This window comes from Aythya fuligula, chromosome 4 (assembly GCF_009819795.1).
Source record: "Aythya fuligula isolate bAytFul2 chromosome 4, bAytFul2.pri, whole genome shotgun sequence".
Classification (NCBI taxonomy): domain Eukaryota; kingdom Metazoa; phylum Chordata; class Aves; order Anseriformes; family Anatidae; genus Aythya; species Aythya fuligula.
In genome coordinates this window covers 32,661,492-32,686,262 of record NC_045562.1, presented here as the reverse complement: position 1 = coordinate 32,686,262, position 24,771 = coordinate 32,661,492, and the positions used below count along the sequence as shown (strand labels likewise).

At 41.9% G+C, this 24,771-nt stretch overlaps 1 protein-coding gene across 4 annotated transcripts in view; it reads left to right on the top strand.

Moving 5' to 3' along the window:
- Nucleotides 1-24,521, top strand: part of FAM160A1 (family with sequence similarity 160 member A1) — an 86,209-nt gene extending 61,688 nt beyond the window's left edge. For 3 of the 4 annotated variants that reach the window (XM_032187520.1, XM_032187518.1, XM_032187519.1), the window contains 7 exons: nucleotides 8,144-8,311; nucleotides 12,133-12,212; nucleotides 13,688-13,875; nucleotides 14,360-15,397; nucleotides 18,460-18,638; nucleotides 18,919-19,057; nucleotides 23,283-24,521. In XM_032187520.1, coding sequence (XP_032043411.1) covers nucleotides 8,144-8,311; nucleotides 12,133-12,212; nucleotides 13,688-13,875; nucleotides 14,360-15,397; nucleotides 18,460-18,638; nucleotides 18,919-19,057; nucleotides 23,283-23,533 — 2,043 coding nt within the window. In that variant the 3' untranslated portion in view covers nucleotides 23,534-24,521. Of the gene's footprint in view, nucleotides 1-8,143; nucleotides 8,312-12,132; nucleotides 12,213-13,687; nucleotides 13,876-14,359; nucleotides 15,558-18,459; nucleotides 18,639-18,918; nucleotides 19,058-23,282 lie in introns of those variants that run through there. The other variant, XM_032187521.1, reaches the window with a different exon arrangement.
- Nucleotides 24,522-24,771: the final 250 nt, after the last annotated feature.

Here is a 24,771-nt window from a genome sequence, read left to right as displayed (position 1 = left end):
AAGAATGCACGGCTTGCACGTGGCCAGTCTTTGTCCCCAAGGACCTGTATGTCAGGGTCCCTCTGAATGGCAGCACAGCCATCCAGTCTGTCAGCTGCACTTCCCACTTCTTCATGTCTACAAACTTGCTTGAGGGTACACTTCATCTCATCATCTAGGTCATTAATGATGATATTAAACTGCCCTGGCCTCAGCGTAGCCCCCTCCTCACGGGCATTGAGCTGTACTTTGCATTACTGATCACAAGCTTTTGAGCCCAGCACTGCCACTGGTTTTCAATCCACCTCACTTCATCATTTCGTCTGTGAGGATATTGTGCAAAAGGCAGTGTCAAAAACCATGCAAGAGACAGTGTCAAAAACTGTGCAAGATAGATATCAACTGCTCTGCATTTATCTGCGAGCCAGGCATCTTGTTGTAGAGGGCATGATTGCCCCTTCATAAATCCTGCCTGCTCCTATTCACCTTCTTGTCCTTACTGTGTTTGGAAATGCTCTTCTCTTCTTCCTGCTTAAAACAGTGGACAATTCAACAGGACACTTCGTGAAGGTGTCACAGCTTTTCAGAATTCCAGTTCATGGCTCCAGGCTTTGAGATGTGTATATACGTGATCTTGAACTGTCTGTAATGCTCATGGCATTATGTAGTAAAGCCTTTTTAAAATTTTTGCAGGCTGTCCCCCACACGTACTTACTATGTACATGATTCACCGTGTGAATGAGACAGTACAAGAGTGTTGAGGATAGCAACGCATTGCTATGAACAAGTTGGGATGGGGAGACCAACGTACTTTGCTTGGTGTGATTTGATGGTTTTATTCAGGGAGCCGATATGTAGCTGAAAAAAGAATCAGCTAGTTCAGGTTTTTTCCAGTTAAGGAAGTTTCAAATTTATTGTGCAGGCTAGCTGCCTTGAAATAACCTGTTTTTCACTGTGAACACTGAGGGTTATTTAGGGAGCAGATTAACCGTGATGTGCTTAAAAAAAACAAACATTGTCTGAGTTTATGACTCCCTAACTTCGTTTCTCAAAGATAAGTGTCCTAATTATAGCATGTTCTTGCAGCCTAATTTATACCTGGTCTGTACTTGTCTGTTGTCGCGTTGCGTGGGTTATCCCACCTACCCACGTAATGAGGAATTGACAAATATGTTCCTATCCCAGAAGCTGAACATTGCCAAGTGGGTAGACAGAGCTCAGATTTGTATCGCGTAGCTGGGGATATGCATTAACTGGCTGCAGTGAATAGCCCTGTCTTGTCCTTTGGTTGGTTTTTATTGTACTTCTTACAAGAGTTACCTTCCTTGCTTCTGACATCTGAGTTTCTAGAGAAATGGAAACATGTGATTCGGTGCCGTTCAGTGGGATTTGTCTGAGCGTTTGTTATGCAAGGTCACGAATTCCTTATTTCTGTACAGATTTAGTTAAAACCAGAAAGAATAAAATACTTTGTCCATAAAGATAGACGGACAAAGGAGAGGTTAGCTTGATAGTTTTCATTTTGTAGTAACAGCCCACGATTTTTGGCCAAACCATCCTTCGTTTTTTCTGGTGTAAATGTCTGGGATTTAAGACAAGACTATCTGACAAAATCTGCTCATAATTTAAGACTGGCACTTTTTGACGGCGTGCCAGTTACAACTTGAAATTATGCAAATCTTTACGTTCCTCCTTAGCTTCTGGTACTTAGGAAAAAATACTTGCAAGAAGGTGTACTTCTGCTCAGGAAGGGAGCCATGACATTACGTTTCTGTGATTTATCTCACTGGCTATTTTTTCACTTAATTTTCAAAGCTAACTGCTTGGACCTCTGTCAAAAAATATAAGGTATTTAGGGGCCAAACGTTACAGTGGTCCAAGTAATCAAATCAAGCTAATTTCGTCATCAGTTAAAGTCTAGTTGAAGTCCCACAGTGAATCAGAATAATGCCTCTGAAGTTGAAGGAGTCTTACTGCTTGTGACAGGGGCCCTGTTGCCTTGTTCTAGTTTTTATGTGTTTGGTATTAGAAAGTGCTTATTTACCTTATTCTTTTAGATACTTGTCGTGCCATTGTAGGAAGCTCATCAGTGGATAATCCTTTTCATGAGATCTTCAATTAGTGTAGATTTTTGCCATCAAAACCATGTGCTAGATAACAAGGAGTCAGACGGTGATTATATATGCAATATTACATTACCTTTGATGCAAATAATATTGTTTATATACACCTCTTTCTTGGAAGCTTCTATGATTTACTTTGGCATTCAGAGCATTTGGGTGATGCAGGTAGCAATCCTGATCATTTTGAATGTTTATGTAATTTGTGTAATTTCAATTTGTTGAAGATAGTGCTAAAAATTTGTCAAATTATATGATTACAGCAAATTTTTCATTTCTTCGTATTTACTGCTACACTATATGCATTTAATTGCTAGGATATTATTTCTCTACTTGGAAAGCTAGTTTTAGTCTGAATGAAGGAAAATTTTACCAGCTTTTTAGTGAAAAACATTGCTGTTGGCCAAGCAAACAGAACAGGTTTCTGGGAGCACTGGCACGGTCCTGTCAAGTGGACCTCAGTTACATTGCTCACTAACCCATCTAAATGAAAACCTCTGAAGTGGTATGCTACTGTGATAATTCAATAATACTTGCTCGGTGATTACACTGCTCAGCTAGGGGGAAATGACCTGTAAATTACACTATACTGATTGGAAGTAGCATCTTTATAAATATCCTAAAAGAACGTCAGTTTCCAGTTAGAAATAATCCCGTCTCTCACCTTACTGAGAAGTGTTTGGACAGCTGCTGTAAAAAGGCGTAAATACAGCCTTACTGGAAAACTTGGAATAGTCTTATGCTTTCGAGAAGCCCATCAGGAGCTACAAAACTTAATTTTACCTGCTACAAAGTGGACATATGTTAAAGGTGCTGTTCACTTTTTACATCAGGCAATTGATTTGAACTTTAACGAGGTACAAACTGAGCCTGTTTATTAACTTAAGCAGAAGGAAGTTGAAGCAGCTCTTGTTTTCTGGTTCCTCCCTAAATGCAAACTTTCTCTGTCACTGATCCCACTTGTTCAGATGGGAAACTGATTGATTGAAGATAAAGCTTGCCTTTATTTCCGAGGTAGTTTTATCCTGAATCAATTCCCTGAGCCAATTCACTGTGCAATGAAGTGAAGCATGAACACTTCTGCCAGTATAAGCAGGGGGCAAGAAGTTGAAAATGAATAGAAAGGAGAAGAGGGTGGGAATGGTTGAATTTTATTTTCTACTTTTTAATCAGGGGGGTGGATTTATTCAGGTTTAAACTGCTCATGGATCTAGAAGATAAGATCTAATGAGGACGTTCATGGTCACTTCATAGGCAGTGTGAAATCCTTGTAGGAAGGAGAGGGGGAATCATGAAAGCCATACTCTCGTAAGAAGGCACAAAGCTGTAAATTAGAAAGTATATAGTGCAGATCCCAAGGGAGAATAGCCAGTAATAAAGAATCAGTGCAATTGGTCTAACACAGTCAGTGTAATATATTAAACTGAACTCGCAATGACAGTAATTTCTGGCTCTCTGCTATTACTTGGCACGGTGACTTGTAAAAGCTGGATCTCTTTACAGCGTTCTGCCTCACCATCTAATCAGTCATCAGAAGAGGCAAGAAAAGATTTACTAAAAATTATTACATAATAAGAGAAGGGTATTAAAATGCTAAAAGTAGCTTTCTGTTTTCAATAATCTCTGATCGAGTATCTCTCTGGCTATGAAGGCTCTCGGGTAGTCCCTCTTGTAAAAGTATCTGTAATCTTCAAAAATATCTGTAACAACTGGGTGTTGTAAGGAAAAGCATGTGGATGAGGCTTCCAGATGGCATCTTTTAGATACATACTTTATATGTGTATTTTTCAAAATTCCAGTAAGTTTTTGTCATTACAACGATGGATAATGGAAATAGAAATGGCAGAATCCTTGTCTGAGTAATGTAATGGATACATATTTTTCTCATTTTTCATTTTCCATCCTACAATTTTATCTCAAGAGCAGAGATATCCCCAGTCTTTACCATTCCCAAGCAATTTTGGTAGAAAGGATCTGATGCAAAGTATGCTGCTGGTAGGTTTTCATTTTTTGCTATTGTAGCAGTGATGGATTTTAATACTGCTGAAATATCTTTATCAAAAATACACCTCCAAATTTTCTTACTTAGCAAAGGACTTCCAGCAAACTACCACCTCTTCAGTCATCTCCCTTTAGTATGGTATTTTTCTTGATCCTTGAATTATCAGAGGTGAGGAATATTCAGATTAAATGTCACACTCGTGGATATGTGAAAGTTTTGGCTCGTTTCTTATCATCCTTTCAAAGCTGTTCACATAAATTCACTTTGAGGGCTAGCTAGGATGAATTATACTGAAATCAATGTTTACAGTGAAATACAGTTTTTTGTAAGCTGCCTCAGGTTTTGATTGTAGTGAACATTCTTGATGTGTGTAGTAATGTTTTGTTCTCCAGGAACATTTGTTCTTTTGTTGCTTACCTAAATACTGATTTGGATTTATTTTTTTTTTTTTTATATTATTTTTTTTAGAAAGGATTTTCCTACTTTACCCAAATCTGTCTCACAAGACATTAGTTTCAGGAGAAACAACAGCAGGTAGTCTGAATGAAGCTTAATATTATGGTTTGCGTGTCTTAGAAAACAGAGATCTTCAGTAATAACTGCACAAATTGAACCAGCCTTGCTTTCAGCACTGAATGTGTTATGTACAACGTGGAACAGTTTTACTGAGTTAAAAGGTCTTTGCCAAGGCTGATTTTTGCCTAGCGTGACTGGTTTCTCCAAAGTCCTTCCTTAGTTAATTGCAAAAGTGAGTGAGTTCTCTAGAGGCTCATTCAGGGCAGGTTAGTGTATCCCAGTGAGTAAAAGGAAATTAGCCTCGAAGAGCTAAAATGAGCCTTTTTGACTTACTTCTTGTGCTGTCTCAAATCTTCAGAAATTATGTTTATTGTCAGGAAGAGTAAAATCAAGAAGTACACCCAGAATGCAAGATGGGGAAAATATGATATGACTGTAAAAGCACACATCTGCTTGCCAGCTTAATTGATCCTAAGCTGTATACATGGCTTTTGTTTCAAATGCCACAGAGCAATATATTTTGATTTGCTATTGTAAGGAAGCAGAAGGGCCATCTCTGTGCTGGTTTTATGGACAAGTTGCGCACAAAGGTACGCTGAGAGAAGTCCCAGCACAAGTAGCAGTAATTTCGCTTGCGTACCCTTAGCTTGCCTGCCTTGAGCGCTTTATGGGGAGTTGTGAAATAGACCCTAGCCTCGTTTATTGCACAAGCGTGAAGGAGTGTTGTGGTGAAGGTGGTGCATTTTCACTGGAAAATGCAAAAAGATTCTCCTTCCCTCTTTCTCAGCAAATGGTTAAGCAGATTCAACACCATCCTTCCCAAGAAGAATTAAGAATTAAACATGATGTGGCACACTGCACGAAAAACCTCAATTCAAACAATTGAGGTTTAACAAAGTTATAAGTAACTCTTCTGTGACCTATTTGGGCTGCTTTAATCGCTATTTGGTGCTTCTAGCTCTGTTTAGTGGTGTCACTGAGGTGTTGGCTACAGTAAAGAGGATTTCTTTTTTGTTTAGTCCCCAAGCTGCAAGAACGCTGAACATGCTCTCAGAATTGAACATTTCTTTCCTAAAGTAGTCTCTCGCTGGCTTTCTTCTGCCCTTTGTTTCATTCATGATGCACACTCTGAAAAGCGCATGGCTTTCTCTTGCTGATACAAATGTAGCACGAGTTGCCCAAAGAGCATTGATTTCAGAAAAAGGTCACTGCCCTTGTGAATCTGCAGCCTTTGCTTGCTTTCATTTACAGTTTCAGGACTTTATATATCTACATAGGCCCATTCCTCTGCTGTCAGCAAACATCTGTGAAACCCGCAGGCCAAGTGCGTGCTTCATTTTCCTCGTAAAGGATGAAGGAGGAGTGACAGAGACATAACAATATATTACTTCTGTCTGGCCTTTTCTTGGCAGAGGTTTTAAACCCTTTGATGAACTGTATGCTATCATTATGATGTCACATGATGGATTTCTTGGGGTTTGCTTTTTAGTGTTTGTTGCTGTAAAACACAAAACAGAAAATGCCAGTTCTCAGGGCAACAGTCAGCGGCTGTAATCAGAAAGCCTTTTCTTTATTTATTTATTTACTTTTATTTTTTTTTTACCCCACAACTTCCAACACCTTTTGGCTATTGCAAAAAACGAATCTCAGCTCCAACCAGAAACAATTTCCTTTGTTGCACAGCCCCTTGCTCATTTCCTGAGCAAATCTTATGGTGGTTGGGATGTGGCGGTAGCGCAGTGGAAATGCGTGCCTACGTGCATATGCACATAAAAAGGCATTTTATCATAATATTTACAGTAATGCAGAATTTGAACCAGAGCTGTAGCCACAGTGTTAATCCTGGTGATTTATAACTTTGGGGTGCTTGATCTCGCAACTTTTTTTTTCTTTTTTCACTTGACATTTGCAGGAGAAGGAAGAGGAATGAATTCATAAACTGGATTTGGAGTTGGAGTGTATGTTAATCAGTGTTGGTTCAGGGAAGATCTTTTTTCTCATTTCTGTACTGGGCAGCACTGGTCGTACAACTACAGATCTAGCAAACCTGTCTGGCTGTTGTTTACGTAGCTTTACGAAGTTCATAGAGCCAGTGAAAATGTGCTGTATTCCTTTCCTTTCACTAGTATGTTTTAGTGCTTGATTTTGACCAAAATAAACTGAATAAAATGACCTGAATTTCTGGTGAAAAATTTGACTGTTGCAGCTTCCCTGGTGTTTTGTTTCTAATACCAAAATGAGCTAGTAGGCTGCTGCTTGATGTTAAGGATGTTGGAGCCGAGTATCAGAATAAAGCCTCAGAAAGAGAGGGAAGCAGTGACCTCAACTTCAGAGCTACTCTGCATTCTCCTCGTCAGTGCCCCCTCTCCATAAGGTCTGCAGGCTGTATACAGCATTCCTATGTTCTGTGTAACTGGCCAGAAGCAGCTTGTGATCTTAAATGCTTTAAAGGGAGCGTTTGCTGGATGACATTACTGTGCATGTAGCTAACACGCGGCAGAATGGAACAGGGATTTTAATATTTACGGCGTGTTACGTAAGTGCTGCCCTTCTGAGTCGCTTCTAAATCCTCTTAGTTCTGAAGTGACAGCTTTGATTCTTTTTTTTTTTTTTTAATAAAATCAGTCTTTTCATTTATCCAGCTAAGTTTGGTAAACAAAAGATGTTTAATACTTCCTTTCATACAGAGAGATTTTTGTGTATGAGGGTTTATCTTTGTACGCTTAAGCTTATTGGGTTCCTGGGCAACTATTTTTAAAAAGCTGACTTTGCAACAGCAATGTGTGGTGCAGAGGTGGCCTTTGGAATTCGCTGCGCCTTGCCAGTGCATCCTGTCAATAGATAAGCTCCAAAAGGCTTGCGTTAAGCAGAGCAGTACGGGCTGTCCAAATGGTATGCAAGCAGCGCATGGATACGGGACAATTGTGTTTCAACATACAAATAGGCAATAGCAAACACTTCAGTCTTTGGTTTGTGTGTGTATGGCTGTATACACACAGCTTTTAAAAATTGAGTGAGATGGAAAATAGTGGCAAAATTGTGGATAGGCATGTTCTGTTTTTTTAATTTATTTTTTAAAGCGCCGGACCTACGAGTTTGTACTGTGCTTTGATTCTGCTCTGTTGTCATTTATTTTTAATAACGCGGTAGATCCAGGCATTCACAACATCTGAGAATGCTTCTGAGGAACGGCAGAAGTGTGATTCAAAACCCCTGACATAGCAGAAACGTGGTGGGGAACTTCTAGCAGGATTTAGCTCATAGTATTTCAGCATGTATGAGATCTGGGGTGTTGGCAGGTTGGGGGAGTTTTTACCTCTGGGGAAGCAAGACATAAGAAATGGGTTCAGAATGGTTATGAGAAAGTCAGAAGCACGTTACTTCACAGGTTTAAAAGCAAGGGTCTCAGTATTTTGGTGGCAATGTATGGAGAGCTTAGGGTGGGTGCTGGGTATCGTACAGTTGCAGGGTGGGGATGGATGTTGTGTGCACAGTTTGTTTGCATTTGCCTTTTATTTCCCTGTAGGTGACCGTGGAAGAAGTGATGGCTACCACTGCGTACCTGGATCTCTTCTTGCGTAGTGTTTCAGAGCCAGCCCTCCTCAAGATTTTCCTCCGTTTTATTTTGCTGCATCGACATGAGAATGTGCACATCCTAGACACGCTCACTAGCCGAATCAACACGCCATTCCGGGTAAGGCCAGCAGGAGGCACGGTCAGGTGCTCAGTGTGGATGCAGGTTCACTAATTAAATGGGAGAGCCCGTGTTTGCAGTGAGCATTTGTCTAACTAGGAATTTTCTCCCCCACCCAAATGTGTGCTTTTTAAAAAAATCTCTCTCAATTTTTTTTTTTTTTTTATGCTGGCAGCTGGCTATGGCTGCACTGCTGCACTGAGAAGTTGATAAATGTGTGAGGTGGTCTGACCCATACACAAAATGGGATAGAGGGAGATGAGGGCTTTTGGAAGTTTGAATTCTGTTAGAACTCTACAGGGCAATTTGGAAGTATTTTCATTCTGGATATGGCTGAATTAGTGCTGCCATAGATACCTCATCCCCAGGACTTATAAACATAATCAAGGTGGGGTGCATTTTTGATCTTTGGAGTTCTGCCTAGCCATAAGTATTTGCAAATGATCTCTGTAGGAGACTGTGGGAGCCCTGTAAGGATGTCTCCAAATTGCTCAAGTTGTGATTGCAGCATTGCCAATGTATTTCTCACGAACCAAGGGTGTATTGTCGTAGCATGTTTGCTTAACAGAGATATTGCCAGCTTTCTTGTTCGATTAAAAAAAAGACACTTTCTTGCTCAAGTGATCAGATTTGCCACTTCCTTTTCTTTCTTCACTCCTCTGTGTAGTAAGGTTTATCTCAAATTTGCAGTGAGCCCCTTCGCAGTATAGGCGCAATGTGCCACAGTGACTGGAGAGCTAGCTTACAGAGATAGGCAAGTTACCTGTGCTAACAGTTTCATCTTCTGGCAGAGAAAAGGAATACTTGTTGCACTGGACTAAAATTCTGAGCCTTGCTTGGCTGGCAACCTTGGCTGAATCTTGTGTGGTGCACAACTTCATGGGTGAAATACCGTATAAAGTTTTAGGGCAAGAGAAAGCAGAACACCAGCACATGCATTAAATCTGTGAATTAGGGACAGTGTCTTAGTCTGGAATTTGTTCGGAAATGTGAGTGAACACAAATATGGATATATGCTGTTGTTACTGCATTTTTAAGATGGATTAACTCTGAGAACTGAAACAGCTTCTGTCGACAAAAATGCAAATGCTGTTGTCTCTGCTAATCATTAATTACTGTTCCATAGGCGAACGAGATTGGAATTGTAAAGACTTCTCCAGCCCTGAGTAACTCAGGATCCCAGCCAAAATGGTTCTGTGATACTAAATGAGTTTTCTGCAGTATAGCTTGGCCAAGTACAAAAGCCAGAGCTGCAGCCTTCTGTGTGGTTTCCATAGCACAAAAGCTGCATATGTTACTATCGCTGAAAATACTTATTAATAAATCACGGGATTAAACTTATGTACAGACAGGTGGCCAAATACGCTTGTAAATACTATCCTCTTTATCTCCTGGTAGTACATTCAATCTTTTCTTTTTATGAAACGCAAAAATAGACTAGCTCTTCTCCTGCAGAAGATTCCTGATTTCTCATTTGTCCTTGCAACCATATTGCAAACGTTTCCCTATAAACTGCAATGCCATAAATACAGGAAAATTTAAGGAATTGGCAGGTTTTGCACTTTGAGGGTATGAAGAACAGTTAGGCTTGGCTCTCCGTTAGTCTCTCAGAGGAAATGAGAATTCCCATTTTACCCCTACAACCCCTCCCTAAAACACTCCTTTCACGTCAGGATCTGACTTCTTCCAGAAGCTTGTTTTGCAGCTCTTCGTCTCTGCCTCCACATTAGCAACTGCATTTCTGGTTGTTTCTTCCTTCCTTGCTCTTTCACTTTTTCTATTTCTGTAGGCATGAGGTCTTGGGCTAACAAGCACCCTCCTTCGGCTCCTGGTACAAGTGGTGGAAGGGCAATGAATTTGAGCTCTGCTTTGCCTCACAGCACGCCAGCTCATGACTGTTCCCGGGTTATTTTCTCCCTGTGCCTGGCTAGCTGTCAGCCATGCTTTATTACCTTCATGCTTGTCCACATCCCAGCTTGTTTTTTGAGTGCAGGGCTTAACTTGCTTTCTCTTGTTCTTTTCTGGGTGTTAACTGAGTGACCAAACTAGGGAAGGCAATCAAAGAAAAGTTTGCTTTTTAGAGGCTACCAAGTGAGGTTCATTAAAGCTTTACTACTTAATAGCTCCACAGAGATAGCTACCAAGTCAGGGGAAATGTATGTATGTGTATGTATATTTTACAAGAAATGTGTGCATTCCTCTGCTCTTGGTCAGCATGGACAGCTGGTCATTCTGTAGGGCTGCTGAGTCGCTGGTCTGAAAAAGAGAAGGGAAATGGTGAAACGACGAGTCTTTCGAGTTGACATTCTCAAGAAAGCCTGGGCTGGAGAGGAACATAGCAATGTGCTTCTGCAGAGCTAGCTCAGAGCCTTTTATCAGTGGGAGTAGGGAGAGTGCAGAGAAGAGGAGGAAATTCCACAGTTGGGAAGAGAAGCCTTGCCCAGGAAGGACACTGGATTTAGTCCTGAATGAACTACAAAGGACATTCAGTGACTGAAAACAGGCAGAAAACATCTATAGCTTTTTCTTTATTTTGTCCTAATTTGTTTCTTTTTTTTTTTTTTTTTTTAAGCTACTGAGAAGTGAGATTTATTTCATGTATTAATTATGTGATTAATGTAATGAGAAGCAAGATTAAAACCAAAGTGAAACTCTAGGAAGGAGTCAACTTATGCTAAATAATTCTCACAAGAGTCAACCTGGTCCTGGGATCTAAGCCAGCTGTGAGATGCTGTTTCCAAGACAGAGCAGCACAGGAGCACATGCCCAAGGGAATACGTGTAAAGAGGCAGGGAAATGATGGTGCTGTTGTTCACAAAAACAAATGAAAGATAAGAGCTCATGCTTCTACCATGTTGGATGCGTCTGTGCAGTCAAGCAAGCATGTGTTAGGTAAAAATACACTGCATGATAGTTTTGAAAGTGGTATGTGTCTTATTTAGACATTATTTGTGACCAAAAATCCCGTAAAAGTCTCAAGTTTCTAGTCTGTCCTAAAGCTAGTGTGAAAATGGGGTGCCGATCACAAAAAGGGTATGATTTTTGCCTCTGCTGCACGTGACTGCTGAAATACTTGATTATGGGTGTGTTTGATCAGACCTTTGCCAATAAGGCAAGCACGCAATTCCAATGAGGAGTCCTATTTTCCTTTTCCTTTTACATAGTCTCACAGAAAGGATCTTCATGCCTTGCCATGGTTCCCCGCCCTTCAAATGAGCTGTAATGGCAGGATTGGGAGCAACTCACATGGAGTGGATTCCAATAAAAAATGGCTTGTGCAGTCCTATGTCAGTGAGCTGTATTTCTCAAGGCAGGAGGGTATAGAAGCGTTTAGTTTTGTAATGTGCAGAACGCTAATCTTTCCTAATATGTAAAACAACCAAAACTTGAGATGGTTTATAGATTTTTTGGGAAAAGACTCTTTGTTGATTTAAATTCTTTGTCAGAGGTAAACCCTAGCACTTTATCTTGCAAGTTACAGGATTCACTTTATGCTGGATTAAGCTAATAAATTAGGAAAAAAAAAAGACTGGTAAATAGTTGCTTTGAGTTTCCATATAATTTAATGCTAATACCTTTCAAAGAATATTTATTTTTTTATAGCTTTTTTGAAGGAAAATTATGGATCATGTTTTGCCAAAATGTAACATGGTGTATGTATAGCTCAAGACAACTTAATAAAATCCCATAGGGGTGCTGACAAAGTGCAATAGCATAGTAACAGTAACTTAAAGCATTATGTTCTGGCAGAGTCACTCTGTTATGCAGAATGGAAAGGTACAATTTCCAGATCAAAAACTGAAGCATTTATCATTTTCCAGCTCTGTGTGGTCTCCTTGGCACTGTTCAGAACACTCATTGGCTTGCATTGTGAAGACGTGATGTTGCAGCTAGTTTTAAGGTAAAGCCCAAATTCTTCTTTCCACTTTTCATTCTAATTCTGGGACGTGTAATCTCAGCCTATGGATGCAGAGTTAGATGGGGGTTCTCCAAGACAGCAGAAATGCAAGCTACTACAGAGATAAGAATATTTACGGTTCTGACAAAAGTATGCTAGACCTGTAGAAGCGTGATTTATGTCCTGCGATCTTCAGGAACAAGAGATTTTTCATGTGATTTATTTCTATAAAAGAGAGAGAAGAGAAGCTAAGAATATATTTATCACCTTCAAACTGCTTATTCCCTGCTTTAAAATGTATAATTCTTCTCTCCTACATGTTTTCTCTAGTGTATTATGTATACAGAGGACCTGTATATTTGCTTGCAGCTTCCATCTCTGTTTTTTCACCTCTGCTCAGTCCCCAAGAATATTTCAGGTTCCTGAACTGTTGTACATAAATTGTTATGTAATGTGCTAGACACATTGATTATATATTACTGCTAACTGTTTGTTCTATGGGTTGCCTCAGAACACTACAGTTGTAATTGAGTATGTGGATTAGATTAGACTTAATCACTTATGTGGAAATCCTGGTGCAACTAAATCAAGGTTTTAACGTTGTGGAAGGTGTGACTGGAAGGTGGGACTGTTTCAGGCACCTGCCTGGCCCTCCACTGATAGGTGTTAAGGTGAAATTCCTTGCAGCTCTCTGACTGTTGTGCTTGGGAATGGTGTTAGGAACTCCGTGAACTCAAGTTAGATTGGGACTCCCCTACTAACTGCAGTACAGTCGAGTGCTGTTGTTTAATCTTCTTTTTGTTTATTTAGGGAATCCTTTAAAATTTGTTTGCATTTTAAATGGCAAAACATCAGCCCAGTTAACACTAAGGGTCTTAATAAAGTGCTCTTAAAAAGTTAAACATTCATTGCTCTAAAGAAGTTAAACATGAGAGTGTTCTTTCTCTGTTCCTTGTTCTCCCCATAGCTTATTCCCTCCTCTGCCCAAGAGCTCTTGATCTAGTGCTGTAAAACACCTTGATGACCCTTCCTTCCTTTTTGCTGGCTGCTTGCCTGGTACATGTAAACCAGCTCTCTGTGGTTTTCCTAGAAAAACAAATAAATTAAGGCTTCTGAGACAGAACTCTTTCATAAGGGGAGCAAACCACACAGCTAGCCTTTGACTTCTGCCCATCCTACGCTTCCCCCATCGCTTCTTACAGCAGGCTTGCTCTGACCTATGAAGGAGCGCTCGTCTTCCCCATTCTGACGCAACTGATTTCCTATCTCTACTCTTCTTGACAGTTACTCATTGAACTGTAGCCTCACAATGTAAAGAGTCAGGGCTTCATGCTCTTGAGAGGTTTAGGATATGGATCACTGTCAAGATTATTGTTATTTCTTTTAATTTGGAGTGGGAAGGAAGGTGGAAAGGGAATTTTGTATGCGTTAGCTTTCTCTAACGTGGAAGGATGTAATGCTAGGCACTGCTCTTTCAGGTATCTGATCCCGTGTAACCACATGATGTTGAGCCAGCGGTGGGCTGTGAAAGAGAGAGACTGTTACTCTGTGTCTGCTGCAAAACTGCTCGCCCTGACACCAGTCTGCTGCTCCACCGGGATCACCTTGACTCTGGAAAGCCAGGGAAAAGATTATATTCTCTGGACAAAAGCAGCACAAACTAAAGGTAATTGTTGCTTGGGGGATGACCAGATCATGAACTGCAATGAATTTGGCTCATGGGAGGAGGTGGAAGAAAAGTGGTGGGTAACAATAAACTGGGCAATTAGGCTGCACTGGAAAGCTGATTTAATCCCTTCCGTGTGTCCAGGTCTATGGAAGTCTTATTCAACTTGGCTAGCTGTTAAAATACACATTTGTGAAAATAATGTACAGATACATGATGGCAATTCTTGCGGCTTCACGAGTGCTTACAGCTGCTTTACAGATAGGATGTGGGCTGGTCTCTCAGAAATACTGCATTACAGTGCTGGCTTGCTAGTAGGAACAAGTTGTGCATTTATGAACAAATCTCTTAATTCTTTGATCTTCCTGCCTTATTGGGTGGTTGGGGCTAAAACTCCACCTGCCACGTCTTAGTGACTGTCTTGCTAGAGAACTTTTGTGTTGTTTTCTTATTGCATGTTATGAGTCATCTTCTTTATTTTCAGATTCTGGTAGAGGCCCTTGTGAATCCACCTGCATTGTGGAATGTGGAAGAACTGTGGATATCAGCTACCTGCAGTACCTGGGGGAAGCTCAGGAAGCCATCCTCCAGTGTCTGAAAGACTGTAAGGTTTGGTCTGCCTTATATGATGGAGTAAACCCCGATCCAGACACCTTTATCCAAACGCTTGCTGAGGAGAACGATACAGATGTGGAACACCCCATGTTTCGGCTCCAGCAAAGGACACCCAGCATGTGTAGCTCCTCTCACACAGCTCCTTTTGGTGAGAAGATGCAGCTGGAGCTAGAATGGGATGATAGCTATGACACAGGGATTTCTCCTGGTTCTGATGTGAGCTCGCCCCAACCGTACGATGATCTGGGGAGCACAGAGATGCAGCCACCTATAGAGCCACCAAAACACATTCAGGAGATGAAAAAAAATGCGATCATGCTCATCAAAGGATCTTACATAGAAGAATCAGACTTTCAGGATGATGTTATGGTTTACAGATTATGTGCCCAGAAGGATACTCAGGAAGATAACTCCAAGGAGAAAACTTCAAATGTAGCCAAAGAACGTCAGGTTGAAAGCCAGACTGTTGTCAATGGGCCTCTTGCAAACAGCCAGCTGGAAACGGACTTGGATGAGCACAGTAAGACAAATTCAAGCTTGACTCAAGGTGTAATGAAAGAACATACAAACCAGAAAATGGCTGAGACGGATCCACAGCCAGATTTGGAGTTGAAGCTTTCTCCTCAGGAGGCAGATCACAACTTAAGTGTAAGACTGCTGAGCACAGATGGTGAGGATTTCATTGCACAGTATGACAAAATTATTAAGGAACTGGATCCAAATAATGCAAGCTTGGAGGAGGAAAAGTTGGACGCTCCTGACCCTGTGTCTCCTGCAGAAGAGGAGGAGGACTTTGAGAATTTCTCAGCAGACACCCCGTCTGCAGAGAGTGTGTCATCTCCATTTGGCCCTAAGGAGGATCCCTCTCCCAAGCGTGCTACGAGGAGCCAGAGTGCTCCATTTACAGGTGGCATGTCCTGTTAGTTACACACACAACAAATGTGAGAAGGGATGGTGGTCAAAGGTGGCCAAACGAGATGGCACTGCGCAGTGCATGGCGCGAGCACAGCGCAAGGAACAGCCTTGGCACTAAGGAGGCTGTGCCCAAATAGCTGGGACTGGCCCAAGGAGAGCGAAGGGGATGCGACAGGGAAGTAGGGCAGAGCAGTGCAGTGACACGAAATCGTGGCTGCTCAGTTCTTTTGGGGCTTTTAGTTCTAATTGTTTAAAACCCTGCGATTATGTTGCTTGTGTCAGAGCACCGTCGTTCTAGGGGAAGCCTGGTGGTTGAAAGGGGGCCGGAGTAACTGTGCTAGCAGACAGAGCCCGGCTGAACGATGCGTTTTCCTGATGCCTTTCATCTCTGACGCCGTGGATGCGGCATGCCGCTATCCCCCCTCAGCTATTTCACATTTTAGCACGAGGTGGCAGCACGGGTGCCACGTCTGCCCGCGCCTGTCTGCGTGCAGCGCCCTGGCAGCCCGCTCCTCAAGCGCCAGGGCAGCCCTGGCTGCTGGCACGCTGCGCTGTCATGTGCCAGACAACAATTTCAGCTTGTTCTCCAGAGACTGGCCAAAGCACTCCGGAATGACAGCGCTCCTGGAGGCTGCAGCGTGCTTTTGATCTGTGCTTGTGCAGCTCCTTGCACTGCAGGCTCCCGATCTTTAATTAGGTCTCCTAGATACCACAGTAATGCAAATAATAAAAAAAAAAAAAATAGTAGCGTGCCTGGGTTTTTCTCATCCCAAATGAGACTTCTGTAATCTGACGTCTCGTCCATTTGGAAGGAGGGGGGAAAACATTCATTTGTATCCATTGAAATGCAGCCCTTTCTGGTCAGCTGTGGCCAGCATGCCTGGCACTGTCTCCTAATTGAAAAACTCAGCCTGTTTATCCCGTCCATTTGCTATTTTCTCTGTGGTGGCAATTTCCTTGTATTAAAGGCTAATCACATTCAAACCTCTCCATTACCCATTATCTGCTGTCAAATGTAGCTCAAAAATGTTGTCCCTGTCTCACATTTTTCATCCAGTCCCTTCCTCCATTTCTTGCTTTTTAAAAACAGGAAAACAAAACCCAACCCAACCAAAAAAACACACTTTGCTCTGCATCCATAACATGTCTTACTCTTAGGCTGCTCACCTTGCTTTAGTGAAGGTCTCGGTGATCCTTGGTAAGGAATTGCTCACAAAAATGTCTCAGAAATGTGGGATTGCAGCGTCCTTCAAATATATTTAATGTGGAGAGCTACATTACATATGTAGATGTCTGGGATAAAGATTTTCGGTTGCTTTCAATTTTGGGGATGATGCCATAGGATGGATGGGGCTTCCTGCTGCAGGATCAGCTAACCAGACAGAGGCTCTCACCCCCAGTAACTCTCAGCAGTGCAAAGATGCTCTCTTCAGGCTCACAGATCTATGAAGAAAATGTCCCATTGATGTCTATATCCAATTTTTTTTTTCCTTAAAAAGAAAAATTAAATGTCCAATATGAGGTTAAAAACTTAAAAACCACAATCATTCCTGTTTGCCCCGGAGCAAGGAAGAATGTGATGTTCAGGAACAGGAACTTAGTGCATCACAGTTTTTTGTTTTCTCTGTACATCAGTGCTTGACTTCATGGCCATGTGGCGATGAAGTCAGGAAAGGAATATATTTTTTGTATTTTCATTGGTTTACTCCACTTCTTACCAGGCTTGCAAATTCTTAGTTCCTCTGATTTGTATTCTAATGATTTCTCGAAGATACATAACTCTACCACTGAGAATTTCATGTTGGTAACTTCTCTCAGAGTGGCACGCAGCATTTGTTACAGATGTCTAACTTCAGCTTTCCCTGCTCAGACCTGAAGTTTGACCTACAGGAGAGGAACTGTGAGCTACCTCAGCTGCCTCCACTGCAACCCCTCCTGAGAGAGGAGAGCTCCCGTTGCACCGTGGTCCTCAGGAGCTCTGTGGAAGTGTCCCCACGGACAGGAGAGCAGCAAGCAGTGGGTTATGTTGGGACAGGAGGAACCTACCCAGAAGTGCCGGTGGCCTGCGCCTTGTGCTGGGGCCTCGGGTGGCTGTTCAGCGTTTGTCGTGCTGTCACCCTGTCAGCCAGGGGTGCCCCTGGTTTCCCCGAGGGGTTGCACACGCAGTCGTGTGGCGGGGCTGGCTGCGGGCCGAGGGCTGTTCCCAGCGCTTTGCTTGTGATCAGGGCACCCCTCCAGCACCCCCCGGCAGTGCCACCCAGCAGCGCCTGTGATCTGGTGAAAGGCACGCTCACCTTCAGACAGCTTTGTTAAGCTTGAGCACTACAGGGCTTGGTACCCTGGCGGTAAATGCCTCTGTATATCAGTGGTTATCCTCCAGCATGAATGCACAAGCTAAAGCTATTATTTATTGCTGACATTTATATGATAAAGACTACTTTTACAAATAATTTTGCTTATAAATCTATCTTAATATCTTCCCTGCTTTGTGTGACTGTTCGCAGTGCTGAAAATGCATTTTCTTGTGATGTGAGCTATTGCAGGTTTTGATTTTATGTTTAGAGTAGCATTTTTGTATTTTCTTTACAAGAGCACAGATTTTTGATAAGACTATCTGGCTGTAATTTACTTTGCCGAGTCCTTCTGTGGAAATAAGGCACAATGCCAGTGTAAAGGACAGATTGTTCAGTGGTACCATCCTGATTAACTTCAAAAGGCATGGAATGACAGACCATAACACATGAGGCTAAATCCTTATTGGCATATGTAAAGTAGAACGGTTGTGTATGTTAAATATGCTGTTAATGCAAGTGGCTAGCTACTCAACTGCTCCTACTCATGAAAGCTTTTAACATCTCTGTTAACTCTGTTTCGTCTGTTCAGTTATGTTTGTTTTTTTTTTTTTTTTTCTCCTCGCTGTCTTTAATTAGCATGTAGGAGGTCTGATTTGGTTGGTTATAATGATCAAAGTTCCTTTTCCATGCTTATTTCCTGGATCTTAGGATTTTTCTTCTATGAAAACAATGGCATTGGTTCCTTCTCCTTTTCTTTCAGGACCGTTTATCAGCGTGGTGTTGTCGAAGCTGGAGAACATGCTGGAGAATTCCTTGCATGTCAATTTGCTGCTTATTGGGATTATTACTCAGCTGGCGAGTTATCCACAGCCTCTTCTTCGCTCCTTCCTGCTCAACACCAACATGGTGTTTCAGCCTAGCGTGCGCTCACTTTATCAGGTATTTGACCACCAGTCATGCCTATAGGAACGGTGTTCTTGGTGTCTTGTTAAACTTTACTTCAGGTCTTTTCAGTTCCACCTGCTCTTCTCCCACCTGAGAGCCTTGCATCCCATTTCAATGTTTTAGTGATCTTTTGTGCAAAGAACTGGAAACTCTTCATGGCCATAACTTTTGTTGCAACTCTTCTTTAATGCATATGGAGAAAGGCTGAGCATTCAAGCTGTGGTTGCACAGGGAGCAAGGGAGTAAAAAGTGATTGTTGCTCTTCTTTTGGCAGGTGCTGGCATCTGTGAAAAATAAAATTGAACATTTTGCTTCCATTGAAAAAGACTTCCCAGGTCTTCTCCTGGAGGCCCAGCAGTACTTGCTTTTTCGTGTGGACATGTCTGATGCAGCCGAGGAGCTGCTAACCAAAGGTAAATGTTAACCGCACCCGGAGGAGTGCTGGGTGCAATGACTCACCAGCCACCTCTCCCATTTGCTACAGCACGATTAAAAGTAGGTGTGGTGCGTTATAAATATCATTAGCCAGATGCACCGTTCTGACTTGAAACTGATGATCCTCAGTAGGCCACAGTATAGGGATCTGTTTGGATATTCCGTGCTCTTTAGAAGCTTTTATTATGTCGTTGCTACAGAAAACGTCTGTTTAAAGGAGTAACAAAATCAGCTCTTGCTTGGCTTGCTGTCAGTTTGGCCGTAAACAAACTTGCTTTCAAGGCATGAGGTGAGGTGGCATATGTGCATGATTTCATTTTATTTTTAGCCTGACCTTCTGCTAGTCATTGGGTCTTTTTTTGATAAATGTAGGGAGGACAGAAATCCAGAATAAATTGGTTTTGGTAACAATTGAATAAGGCTTCATATCATAGCTTGGGCTTCAACTGAGCGAGATAGAGATGAGCCAGAAAACTTCAAATGTGCTTTCTTGAATGAAAACATAAAACATAAAAATAAATGGGGGGATATAAGTCAGGACACTTCAAGAGCAGCAGGGAGTTAAGCAGGTATTACCCCAGCTTTCCAGGGGACTTTGCAACATCTGCTGCTAGTCAAGGACAGTGTGTGCTACACCTGTCTTAACAGTTAACAGTACTTATGCTGCAGTGAGGGAAGCTAATAAAAATTAACAAAATGAAGACTCTTATGTTCTAATTAAGAAATTTCCAGAAGCAGCTGGGTTAGGGGCCCTGCCCTGGTATCATGTGGCTTCTCAGCTTGTTGCTGAGCAGGCAGGGTTGGGGTGCAGGTTTTCCTTAAAACAAATAAAAAAACCTACCACCACCACCAAAGAAAATAATTCCCATGTGATGAGAATGTGTAGAAGTTAGTGAGAGCTGTGACCAGATGTTCAAGAGATGTTCACCTGGGTTCAAGAGGCTGCATATACAGATGTTCTTATGCATCATTTGGAATCGGTAATGATCATCCTGCCTTGCCTAGACCTCTGTAAAGATGTTGTTTTCCTTGGATTTCCTTGGATTTCCAGAGGTGTGCAAGGCAGGACTTACATGCCTTCTTAATTGTGTTTTCATTTTTCAAGGCTCTGAAGAATAATTTACCTAGCTGCTAGTCAGCGTGGTGTGTGTTTGTGTGGTTTGCAGCACATCTATTTTGCAAAATTACGATCTTGCCAAGGCTGCCTCTCGAAGAATGAGCCTGTAGAAGGCACGTGCTGTAAATGAGCTGTGTGTTGCAAATATCGGGGGGGGCTTAGGCTCTGCGTTCTGGTACCATGGATTAGGAAGCCGTACAATTAGGTGATGTTGTGGCTGGCACTTGGGAGACAAGATTAGGAGGCAACATTAAATGTCCTTTTTTTCAGGTGCTAGCAGTAGGAACTTCTATATAATGCATTCCCAACAGAAATTCATCTGTCTGAGAAAACCCACAAGCCTTGCACTTAAGGGTTTTCAGTGCTGGTTAGTCGTATCTCAGTTAAATACCAGAGTAATTTGGGGCATTTATTTGTACTTCCTACATGTATTTTACGTCAGTTTTCTTCTGTGGGCTTCAGAATATGCCAGGCTGACTCATGCGGGTCATTATTTAAGATCTCAAAACAAGGCTGCTTAGTCACTCTGTTGGTACATTTTCTTCTGTCTTGTGGCAACCCCTGTAAAGAAGGCACCTCTTGACAAATGGATGGAGAGTAAATAAATGTCTGGATAACAGCAGATTTGGTTCCCAAGAAGGCTGGTGATGCAAGCAATCAAACTGTAATTCTTGGGGCAAGTTGGCTCACCAGTCCTTCGACACGCAGCAGGTCATTGTATTGATTAAAAGTGCAAGGGCAAGGCAGGAGCTGCTACGCTAATGGAAAATGAAAAAGAATGAGGAACTCGTACAGGATTCTTGTGTGGTGCTCACAGGTGACATTCAAGCTAATAAGGCATCAGCTGTGCTCTGGGGGTTTCTTCCCCAAACAGAAGTGATGAATAACCCCCCCAGATTTTCTCTAAAGGCCGGAGCACAACAGGCCACCTACAGAATTTGCATCTGAAAAACATGAGCCAGATTTAACGGGGAAAGCAAATGTAAACATGAAATATTCCAAAGCATTTCCCTTCTTTTGAGAGTGACAGCCTCCAAAAGCATTTGAGCAGGAAGGGCCGATTTGTTATTTTCTGCTTGCACAGTACTAGATGGTTTGCTCACACAGTAGTTGGGGTTAGGGTTAGATATGTAGAGTTTCGTGATGTAGATCCCATATGAAATGCTGCCCTTTTTCCAGTGCATTACTAACGCTGTCTCCAGAGTGCTCATTTTCTCAATTTCGTGATTCAGTTTGCATTCTGACTGCAGAAAGAAGTGGACAGTCTTGGTTGAAGAAAAAAGTCAAATCTCTGATCCCTTGACCAGCTTACTCTGCCTTCCTTTTTTTTTAATATAAATATATAAAAAGTTTAAATCAAGACGTTTTTTGTTGAACTGTGTCAATTTTGATGCTTTATGAAGGGAAGAGTTTAAGAAAAAAAAGCTTTCAAAGCACAGTAACATTCTGGTTATATTGGCTAAACTATTTAAAATACTTGATATTAATTATGAAACATTTTGAGATTGTAAGAGAATCTAAAAGAAAATCTTCAAGGGAAGCTCAAAACTTCATCTTTTGATTGTAATTCATAATTTAAGTTGTTTTTCCTCCCACAGTCAGAATTTTCCACAGAGCTGAAATTCCTGTACTGTGTCTCTAGTAGACAGAAATTTGTAGAATAACAATATGAATGATTGATAAGTCTGGAGTTGGAAGGGTTTTTTGAAACTCGAGAAAAGTACAACTCTGTTAGATGATTAAGATTAAAATTTCTTTTGAGTAGTTGAAAGCTCACAGTGATTCCACAATGCCGGAGGAGAGCTACGGGAAAGAAACCCGAGCGCAGAGCTGTTGAACAGAGGAATTGCTCTGCCACATTGAGGGAGGCGTTCACCTGGGGTACCCCCATTAGCTGCTTGCAGATGTTTCAGAAAAAGGTTCATGTAACCTGGGACTGAATTGTTTTAGTATAAACTGCATGTGCTTCAAGGGAAACCTCTCCTTAATGCAGTCTTGTGGTGTTGGGCTTGTCTGCGGTACGTGAGTTAATATGACAGGGTGGGTTTTTGTTTGTTTCCTTGGTTGGCTCTAGGTTTTGTGTGTGTGTTCAATTATTTGCTTATCCAACTAATGGGAACATCCACTTGTAAGTCAGGCAGGATGCTAGCTGGCTGAGATCCTGGCCTCAGTGACATCTTGTGGCACGGAGTTCTGCAAGTTCATTTTTCTTTGTAAGGTATTTATTTCCATCAGTGTTAAATTTTGTCACCTTTTTAGTTTCGCTGAATAGCATTTAATTAAAGTGGAGTTCTGCTTCAGGATGAAACAAGGAGCACTTGATTGAAATTTAAGTGCTGCTGTCTCTGTAATTCCATGCGTCCTGATGTTTGAGCCCCGATCCCCTGAACTCTGGCATCAGAGATCATATAGCTCTAATGCCCTGCAGATCACATGGTGGTTTTCACTTGTTCTTTTTTTCTTCCTTTTTTTTTTTTTTTTTAAATATTTAGCTGCTTTACAGGGAGTATAAGTAAGTATAGTTGGCAAGAGCTACAGCTGTAGGAAAATCAAAATTTCAGAAGTTTTTTCCCTTAGTTTCCAGCTTGCTTTAGATTCCCGTGGCAATTTTGATAGCTTGGCTTCAAGCCCACTTACACAGTGATTCATGGGGGGAGGAGAGAGCCAAGTGGAGCCGAGTGATATTTTGATCTGGGGGAGGGCCAGAGTATAGTATTTTAAACTGAGGAAACCATGCTGGGTCTAATGGTAGATATTATCTATTTCATAAAGTAAATCCATATTACTCTTTCCCTTGATGACTCTTCTGCCCACATATTTCTCTCATCAGAGCTGCAGCTGAATAATATATAACCTGGGGAAAGACGGCTAATAAAAAATGCAGTAGAAGCAGGCCATGTAGAACTTAAAAACTTTGGATTAGCGGAGTATCTGCCTCTGCAGTCCGGGTACTGTAAACTCCAGCTCTGAACGCAACCCTTGCAAACTGCGTTTGGTCGCTGTACAAATACCGTGTGCTTAACATACTAAGTCCTTTTTTTTTTTTCTTTCTTTTCTGTCCCTCCCCACCCTCTTCCTGGCTTTAGGTAACGTCCAGCACGGCAGCAGCACAGGGAAAGGAAGGAACCTCTCAGAAGCTTCCCCGGCTGTACTCCAGCCTTTCCTGGGACATAAAGGAAAAAGGGGCCTGGCTCATCCCGGCCTTCCTGCGCACGTGAGGAATGCTGTCCTGGCAGCTGCCCTCTTCCCGGAGTTCCTGAAGGAGCTGGCAGCTCTTGCGCAGGAACACTCCGTTTTATGTTACAAAATACTGGGGGATTTTGAGGATTATTATTAGGAGGGTTTTTAAACATGGTTTTAAAATGCTTTTGGAGTTCAAACAGATTTTTTTTTTATAATGCAAAGCTGCTTACAAAAGAAGGTTGTGCTTCAATATTTCCTGAAAATACTTGATTTGGAGGGGGAAGAGAGAGGCAAAATGTCATTCCACATTACCTTAGATTGGGTCTCATAATTTCCCTCTGTGCTACATAACTTATTTTAGAGATCCCTGATACTGGTCTTAATGCAGCTTCCGAGTTCCTCTTTATGCAGCTGCACTTCTTCAGTGTCACTGACTCCTGTTGAATTTCTGCAATAGGCACTCATAGGTTGGCTCAGTGGCAAATGTTTTAGCTTGTTCTGCTCCAGAAATATTCTTTTCAAAAGCCTGTCTGACAATGGTTTGTCTGGAAAAACGTTGCTCCATGGACAAAGTTTGGGGCAAAATCTGCACAAGTTCCCTTTCTGTGAGGGGCTGTGCTTCTCCATGTCTCTGCCCTCCTCCCCCCTTCCTCTCCTTCTCCCTGAGACGGGGTTCTTACCAGTCCACCTCCGAAAAGCCCTCTTTGACTGGTGGCTCAGGTTTGTGAATTCAAGTGATCTTATGTGTGTGAAACCCGTGACTAGCCGAAAGCAGGTGCCGGACCCTACACATACCGTGTTGCCTTATGTTGCAGACGGATCTGCAGCTATCAGCTGTTGGTCTTTGAAGTCAAATGAACTGTGTAAGTGGATGTGGATTGCAGACTGCCTGGAATTTTCCTTGCAGTTTCTCAGCATTCTTTGATAACTGCTGCATTGCTACCTAAACTCTCAAGCATGCCTTATTTAGTAAGATTTGCACAAAGTACAAAACAAAACGTGTCTATGCAAGTGGTGATTAATTTGTAGTTTGTTTTTATGCTTATTTTAATAAGCTAAGGAAAGGTATTCAATATCTTTCAGTAGTATTAAAAGGACAGCAGGCTGGTTTTGTCCTTTTTTTAATGAAAAAGGTTGGCTTGCTCCTGAAAGCTGTTCTGTTTTATTGTTCATTTTTTTTGGTTAAGGGAAAGTTGAATACTGTTTGTTTACTTTTAATTTAGGTGTTGACTTTTCCTAATATTGCACTTTTGGGATAGCGAGGGGAGGACCAGGCTATTCACCAGCTGCAGAAAAGGAAGCGGTAACAGGGAAAGCTGTCTGCTGGTGACTAACTGCTCGAGAAAATTCTCTTCCGTGAGTAATGGGCTTCATTAGAAGAACCCAAGCATG